The 8,346-nt window shown below is 41.4% G+C and overlaps 1 protein-coding gene across 3 annotated transcripts; it reads left to right on the top strand.

Moving 5' to 3' along the window:
• The first annotated feature begins 381 nt into the window (after positions 1-381).
• LOC131253305 (jasmonate-induced oxygenase 2) lies at positions 382-6,068 on the top strand. Of its 3 annotated transcripts, none has more exons than XM_058254265.1 (3): positions 382-1,159; positions 1,449-1,779; positions 2,166-2,387. In XM_058254265.1, the coding sequence occupies exons 1-3, from the start codon at positions 666-668 to the stop codon at positions 2,196-2,198; spliced, it is 858 nt and encodes a 285-aa protein (XP_058110248.1). In that variant the 5' UTR covers positions 382-665; the 3' UTR covers positions 2,199-2,387. The 3 variants fall into 3 exon arrangements, with proteins under 3 accessions (XP_058110248.1, XP_058110249.1, XP_058110247.1); XM_058254266.1 differs by lacking the exon at positions 2,166-2,387 and adding an exon at positions 4,003-4,200 and having other exon boundaries at positions 384-1,159; XM_058254264.1 differs by lacking the exon at positions 2,166-2,387 and adding an exon at positions 5,393-6,068 and having other exon boundaries at positions 394-1,159.
• Positions 6,069-8,346: the final 2,278 nt, after the last annotated feature.

The raw sequence follows: 8,346 nt of genomic DNA, 5'->3' as shown, positions 1-8,346 counted from the left end.
CAATGCCCCCGTACGGCTAATATTCACATAGCATACATACACTCATCAAACTGTCCAAATTGTGTGTCCCACTCACAAACCCAAGAACCACACTTACTCACTGGTCCTAATCATCTGACAGGTGACCATCAACCAGACATCTAAAAATTTATCAACGGACCAATCTCAACAATCAAATGATTTATAGACCAGTCAGTTGAGATCTTCAGATCGGTACGGCTTTTTTCTATGCCCCTTTCACTGTGGAGCTTACAACTCCAGCAGTTTGGATTCAGATGCAAGTGTGCCATGTGGATTGGAATTACATGTGTATGATCCCCCATACGCTGCCAGAGCATCAAATAATTCTTAAAACTCCACATATAAAACGTGGGAAAGATACGTCGGTTTCACAGCAGTAAAGAGAAGACTCTTCCACTAACGCACAACGAAGCCCACAAATCACACAAATTACGGTCACTTTTCTTTTCTTTTTTATTTTTTATTTTTGTTTTTCATTTTTTCTTTCCTTGTTTTTACTTTCACTGCAATTCCCCCACATATGTATATCTCAGCATACACACACATGTAAATAGATATATATAAATACATAACTATGTATCATCAACACATATCTATCTATCGTCGTACTCGGTACTTTCATTTGAGTGATATTGGTACCAGTTATGGATTGCCCACAAGAATGGCCGGAACCAATTGTCCGAGTTCAATCCTTGTCTGAGAGTGGCACAACCGTAATTCCGGAGAGATACATCAAGCCTCCATCGCAGAGACCGTGGTCGAGTTCTAGTATAGCAACGGATGTTAGCATCCCAGTCATCGATCTGGGGGGCATTCATGGTGATGCGAGAGAGCGTGAAGCACTCATGTGTAAGATGTCAGAGGCATGTCGCGAGTGGGGATTCTTCCAGGTGGTCAACCATGGTGTGTGCCCAGATTTGATGAGGCAGATGAGGGAGGTATGGCGGAGTTTCTTCCATCTTCCCCTCGAGCAGAAGCAAATCTACGCCAATTCTCCAAAGACGTATGAAGGGTACGGTAGTCGCTTGGGAATTGAGAAGGGTGCTATTCTCGACTGGGGAGACTACTACTTCCTTCAGTTCCTTCCCCTCTCTGTCAAGAACAAGTATAAATGGCCTCATCTTCCTCCTCCTTGTAGGTATTATCAATTTCCCTAATTGATAATCAATTTTTGTATGATATCTTCTTTTTTTCTGTCTTATTGAGTTCAATATATGAAAATCTTATAATTATTATTATTTTTTTAATTTTTAATTTTTTTTCTTTTTAATAAATAACGGGACACTAATCAGCTATGGAGTGATTTTATTAATACAATCCACTGATCTTCAACTCCATATGGTGTTCCCTTGCAATAAGGAAGAATTCAACCTTCAATTCATATGGTTGTTCATATTTGGTTTCTTTGGGTAAATTGCGTTGACTAGGGAGGTGATTGAAGAGTACGGATGGCAGCTGGTGAAACTCTGCGGGACTTTGATGAAAGTGTTATCTAAGAATCTTGGATTGGAAGAAGCGTATCTACAAAATGCATTTGGTGGAGAAGATATAGGGGCATGCCTGAGGGTCAACTACTACCCCAAATGCCCGCAGCCAGACCTCACGCTTGGTCTCTCTCCACACTCCGACCCTGGCGGCATGACGCTTCTTCTACCGGATGATCGTGTGACCGGTCTCCAAGTCCGCAGAGGGGACGCCTGGGTCACGATACAACCCGTCCCCGACTCATTCATAGTCAACATCGGAGATCAAATCCAGGTTTTTCTCTCCCCTATCTATCTTCCACACCATAAGAAATGAGTGGCGCAGATTTAATGAAGCATGCAAATGATACAAGATTTTGATTCTATGTGAGGGATGTCGTCGTAGAACCACTTGCAGCCAATAGATTTACTTTCGACCACACCGTAAGGCATCACACCTTCCAGTTGTCTTCTTGTTATCATCATCCAACTGTCAGTCATTCTTTCATTATTTGGGTATGAAGTTTCAACACCAAGGGACGGGTCTGCATGACTAGTGGGGTTCTATCTCTCCCAGTCAAGTCCAATATATAATTATATAAAATGGGCCAAAGTAAAGAATGCTTTTTTCTTCTTTTTATTTTTATTTCTATTTTATGATTATTTTTATTTTTTTATTAGAAAGGAGTTCACCAAGAGTACCATGAAATGTAGTTCGCGGGGCGTGTACGGAACATAGGTCCTTCTTCCATGTGATCATAAAAAGTGCATTCAATATTGGCCTTCCACTAAAGCTCTGAGGGCTAAATTCCAACTAATTAGGCAATTATCTGGCTATGTCACGGTGTGCAAATGGATGGTCCCAACTAAAAGGAATTAACCGGGTTGTGTTCCACTTTCCCAGATCTGTACCTGTGGTGTGCATGCATTGTTTCTTGATCTAGACCGTTGATTGGTTGGGCTCTGATCTATTGTGGATGAGTGTTGCTCTAAAACTCTTCCAAATAGGTAGATCCTGACCCTTCAGCCAGATTGAATGGTCAGAATCTGCATTTCATGGAAATTTCAGTGACCTAAACTATGGATCTGATGGGCCACCAGCAATCGGGAAGCCCAAATAAACCTTCAACTGGAAAGGAACCCAGCCTTCCATGTTTGACCTCATATTTTTCTAGTATGGGCAGCTGTCAATGGGGTTTTACTCTCTCTCTCTCTCTCTCTCTCTCTCTCTCTCTCTCTCTCTCTCTCTCTCTCTCTCTCATTTGTTCATCACCTATTTGCAGGCCATTAATCGGTAGGTTAGGACCTTCCAATCTTGGATATCTTGGGGCCATCCCACATCCACTGACCCCACATGGCCCAAAAGTACAGAATTCTGTGCTATGAAAAATATACATTAGTTGGAAGTAGCCCTATGATTTCACACTTTTGAAGATGGGTGTGGATTAATTTTCACATAACGGCTGCTTATGGTGGAGCTTGCTGGATGACCGTGGTGCTAATGTTTGAGGTCCCTTGGGACTTTTTGCGTTCTCTTAGTTTTTCTAGTTGGAGATCTTATTTCATATCATTTTCTTTGCAGTAGTATAATTCCAACCAGACTGAGGGCCCCGTTTGGTAGACACCTAAAAATGAAATCTTCTAATTTTGGTTAATCCTAATAGGTATTAGAGGTCATATTTCTTTCTGGGTAGGATTATTGTTTTTAATCCTTACCAAAAAAAATGTGATATCTAATACACACACACACACACACACACACACACACACACACACACACACACATATATATATATAGACACACACACACATATGTATGTATATACATAAATATGTGTGTGTATATATACACACACACACACATACATGAGTTAGGTTTTGGATTGAGTGGAGTCTGCGAGTCAAGTTGTTTTGTGCCCAACACTATAGTGACTCAAGCGAGTCATTGCTTGGCTTGACTGGGTATCGTATATTTAAATTAGCAACTTTTAAGTATATAAATACTGTTTACTTGTGATAAAATGCAAAAACTGAACCAAATTGTGTCTTGTAACAATGCCGGTTAAGCTGTTTGGTTCTCCTCTCAGAACTGCGGGATCAAACTTCTTGATAGCACTACCAGGTGAGTGAGTTGTTGTGAGTCGCATTGAGTCATCGAGATGGGAGACTTGACAAGTCTCATTGTTTAGAGACTGAGTAAAAATACCTTGTTTTCTCATGACTCGGCTCAAAATCTCTTTAATCTGAGTTGACTCGGCTGAGTTTCAACCGGGTTCCATGAATGATAAATCATATTCCCCCAGACAAATGGTATATACTTAGTCTTTTAAGACCAGCGTGCTCAACCGTACGTTTTGGTTACATAATTTATTGAATTGGAGGTTAAAAAGTAAAGAGCACTGAGCTTGGATTGCCTTCTTATATACCAGGTGTGACAAATGGGTTCACTAGAAAAAGTATTCGATGCCTACCCAACATTCTGTCTAAACTAATGATCAAGTGTGGCATGCTCTTCTAGGATCCTGTCCGTTCATGAGCTGTGAGCTAACCCCACTTGGTGGACTTGTGATGATTGGCGATCAACAGTTGAATAAACGTCCAATTGATAAAGCGGGCAAAATTCTACTCGATTGCTACCGTCACAGGCAGTCTTCTTTTTGGTGTTCCTAATTAAGCATATTTAGCAAAATGGATTATGCAAAATAAACAAATGAAAGAGGTTCGGGTTTAAGGCTGATTTTCTTATATATATATATATATATATATATATATATAGAGAGAGAGAGAGAGAGAGAGAGAGAGAGAGAGAGAGAGAGAGATAAGAAAAGAGTGAAAAACAACGGTTATATATCAATTGATATTATTAAAATATAGGACTTATAATTGAAATGTTTAGGGTTGTAATGTGCATAAATAATAAGGTATGCACACTCACCCCTCTCCCACACAGTCATGCACTCACATGCGAATAAATAATAAGGTATACATACTCACCCCTCCGACACATGCTTTCGGACCACAAGGGTGCTCGATCCCATGACCTCATGTTTAAACTCTAATGAGTCTGCCACTTAGGCACAACAACAAATGCATAATTCTAATGCATAGACAGAAATTATAATTTAACTATAAGAGCTCTCTCTCTCTCTCAAGATTAAAATAGAGTTATGAAAACTATGATAGAGAGTGATGAGTGGTGTGGATAGTACGTGTGGGCATGTATCCCAAGACAGCATCAGGAGGCCGATTGCCTGCAGCACCTGTCTCAAGGAATATCCCTGGACCGACATGGCCCAAGCTTTGTGGGGCCACCATGACGTATATGTTTCTATTTGAGTTTCCAGCTCATTTTAGAGCTTGAGCTCAAAAATAAAGCATATCCAAAGCTTAAGTGAACTGCACCTTGGGAAACAGCAGGGAAAATGGAGTTCACTGTTGAAACCTTCTTAGGGCCCACCATGATGTTATTTTCCATCCAATCTGTTTACAAGGTCACACAAACCTAGATGAATGGAAAACACAAATATCAGCTTGATCAAAAACTTTTATGGCAACCAAGAAGTTTTTAATGGTGGGCATTCAATCACTGTTGTTTCTTATGGTGTGGTCCATGGAGAATGGATCTGCTCATTTCCTGGCCATGCCCTATAATGAGCTGGCAAAATGTATATACAGCCCGGACAAAACACATTCATGGTGGTGGGATTACAAATCTTTTCCAGAACTGACCAGTTGCGTCCGAAACCCACGCCGTGCTTCATGGATATATCTGAAGGCACGTGCTGCAGGCAGCTTATTATTATTATTATTATTATTATTATTATTATTATTAAAGAGAAAAGAAATAGTTGGGAAATGGTTAATTATTTGGGCAATAAGGATTGGTTGGTAAACAAATGAAATCTCAGGTGTTGAGCAATGCCAATTACAAGAGCGTCGAGCATCGCGTGATTGCGAATGCGTCTGAAGAACGACTGTCCCTGGCTTTCTTTTACAACCCCAAGAGCGATGTGCTTGTGGGACCCGCACCGGAACTAGTGACTCCGCACCAACCCGCCTTGTACACGCCAATGACCTTCAACGACTACAGGCTGTACATCAGGACAAGGGGACCACGTGGCAAGTCCCAAGTGGAATCCTTGAAGGCTTCTTCCCGTGCCACGCAATCCCATGATCCCTCTTCACACTTGCAGCGGGAAAACGACTGTCAGCCCCCCACCCTCACTATTTAAAAGGAACATTATTTGTGCCATGAACCCACCTCCCAAACGATGGGGCCTGACTGTTCTCTTTGGTGGGCCTGACCCCTCTTAACCAATGGGAATCTACAGCCACCTAACAATCTGCTTCCGACACGAGGACTACTAATTGGGAACTTTTCACGTTGAACATTTCTTCTCCCTTGTAAATCAAGATTCAGCAAATCCCTTGTTATTTTATAAAATTGTTGATCTTCTTTGTTAGCCCAGAGCATCCGAGCATCATCTACTGTCGGATTGCTGCCTTGGGGAATGTATAAGTACCAAAAAGATATATATTGCGGGATTGGCCCAATTCCCTCTGTAAAAGAAAAATCAATTATAAGTTTTTTTTTTTTTTTTTTTTGCAAAAAAGTATTTGCAGATAGGAAGAAATAAATATAACCCATAAAGGTCCAAAACATACATGCCAAATATAAATTATGAATACATGTATAGATTCATTTGTATGGGTATCCACATGCATACAGCACATAGAAACAACACCTGGAGTGTTCTTTAGCTTAAACTCACGAGTGACTCACTTTCCATAGCGTGGCAGAAACCCTAACCGATCATCAAGTTGGCCCCACCTTGAATAGCAAACTACTCAAATTCGCACCAATTGGGAAATCCTCGCCTTTTGATTGGGGATTTTTCTGGGAGGAAAATGTATGAAAAGACAAGATACAAGTCCGGTTGACTTTTTTTTTTTAAAAGGAAAATTGACCGTACTCACCTCGAAGTTTGGGCAAATTATCTAGAACGCTACGACACTCCATATATTCCCTGAAGGGCCTTCTGATAGCTTTTGAAAAATTATTTGAACCAAAATGCCCTTGTCCTTGTTTCAGTAGTTATACGGTTTTCCAAGGAATAAGAAGTTACGTCGTGTTTAATACTAAGAAAGTGATGTGTATGGAACCCTTTTTTGCGCGAGGGCAAGGACCAAGCTCGTGGGGCCCACATTGATGTATGTGTATAATCCATGCCGCTCATCCTTTTTGCCATGTCATTTTAGCGCTAGGGCCCAGATATCAGCCTGATCCAGAGCTTGTATGGGTCATATAATAGAAAATAATGGTGACAATGGAACCCACTGTTAAAACTTTTCGAGCTCACTGTGATGTTTGTTAGAAGTGGACATTGCCCAAGTAAGGACTTTTTTGGGGCCACGCGGAGCAGGCCGACAAGGTGGACGGAATGGATCACCCCATTGTGGGTCTTAAGTTATGGTACCAATGGTTTGGTAGAAAAGGACGTGAACACGTTCAAAACCACGATCCTTACAACATGACAACCATGACCCATATAACATAGCAACTACGACCTATGTAAACCACGACCCAAATGGGCCCACACTGATGTATGTGTATAATCCATTCCGCCCATCCTTCTTGTCATGTCATTTTAGGGTTAGGGCCAAATATCAGCCCGATCCAGTGCTTTTATGGCCCACAAAATAGAAAATAATGATGACTGTTAAAAGTTTCCAGGCTCACTGTGATGTTTGTTAGATGTGGACATTGCCCAAGTTAGCACTTTTTGGGCCCATACCAAGCTCAGCGACAAGGTGGATGGATCGGATCACCCCATTGTGAGCCTTAAGTTATGATACCAATGGTTTGGTAGAAAAGGAATCGAATACGTTGAAAACCACGATCCATACAACATGACAACCACGACCCATATAACATCATAACTACAACCCATGCAAACCACGGCCCAAATGGGCCCACACTGATGTATGTGTATAATCCATTCTGTCCATCCTTTTTGTCATGTCATTTAGGGCTAGGGCCCAAATATCAGCCCGATCCAGTCCTTTTATGGCCGACAAAATCTAAAATAAGGATGACTATTGAAAGTTTCAGGCTCACTGTGATGTTTGTTAGATGTGGACATTGCCCAAGTTAGGACTTTTTGGGCCCACACCGAGCTGGCTGACAAGGTGGATGGATCGGATCACTCCATTGTGGGCCTTAAGCTATGGTACCAATGGTTTGGTAGAAAAGGAATTGAACACGTTGAAAATCACGATCCATACAACATGACAACCACGACCCATATAACATGGGAACTACGACCCATGCAAACCACGACCCAAATGGGCCGCAGTTGTATGGATTGTAGTTGTCATGTTATATGGGTCTTAGTTGTCTTGTTATATGGGTCTCAGTTGTATGGATCGCAGTTGTCCTGCATATGAGTCGTAGTTATCCTGTTATATGGGTCGCGGTTGCAGTTGTCCTTTTATATGGGTCTTAGTTGTCCTGTTATATGGGTCTCAATTGTATGGATCGCAGTTGTCCTATTATATGGGTCGTAGTTATCCCGTTATATGGGTCGCTGTCACAGTTGTCCAGTTATTTAGGTCTTAGTCGTCCTATCTTATGTGTCTTAGTTGTCCTGTTATATGGGTCTCTTTTGTATGGATCATAGTTGTCCTGTTATATGGGCTGCAGTTATCCTGTTATATGGATCGCGGTCGCAGTTGTCCTGTTATATGGGTCTTAGTTGTCCTGTTATATGGGTCTTAGTTGTATGGATTGAAGTTGTCCTGTTATATGGATCGCAGTTATCCTATTATATGGGTCGCGGTCACAGTTGTCCTGTTATTTGGG

Source organism: Magnolia sinica, chromosome 8 (assembly GCF_029962835.1).
Source record: "Magnolia sinica isolate HGM2019 chromosome 8, MsV1, whole genome shotgun sequence".
NCBI lineage: Eukaryota > Viridiplantae > Streptophyta > Magnoliopsida > Magnoliales > Magnoliaceae > Magnolia > Magnolia sinica.
The sequence above is the reverse complement of the archived record's forward strand: the minus strand, read 5'-3'. Positions and strand labels throughout refer to the sequence as shown.

Excerpts from the sequence above, each read along its gene's own strand:
- LOC131253305 (XM_058254264.1), top strand. The coding sequence starts at position 666 with ATGGATTGCCCACAAGAATGGCCGGAACCAATTGTCCGAGTTCAATCC. Across the intron at positions 1,160-1,448 it reads CATCTTCCTCCTCCTTGTAG|GGAGGTGATTGAAGAGTACG; the intron begins GTATTATCAATT and ends TGCGTTGACTAG. Across the intron at positions 1,780-5,392 it reads ACATCGGAGATCAAATCCAG|GTGTTGAGCAATGCCAATTA; the intron begins GTTTTTCTCTCC and ends ATGAAATCTCAG.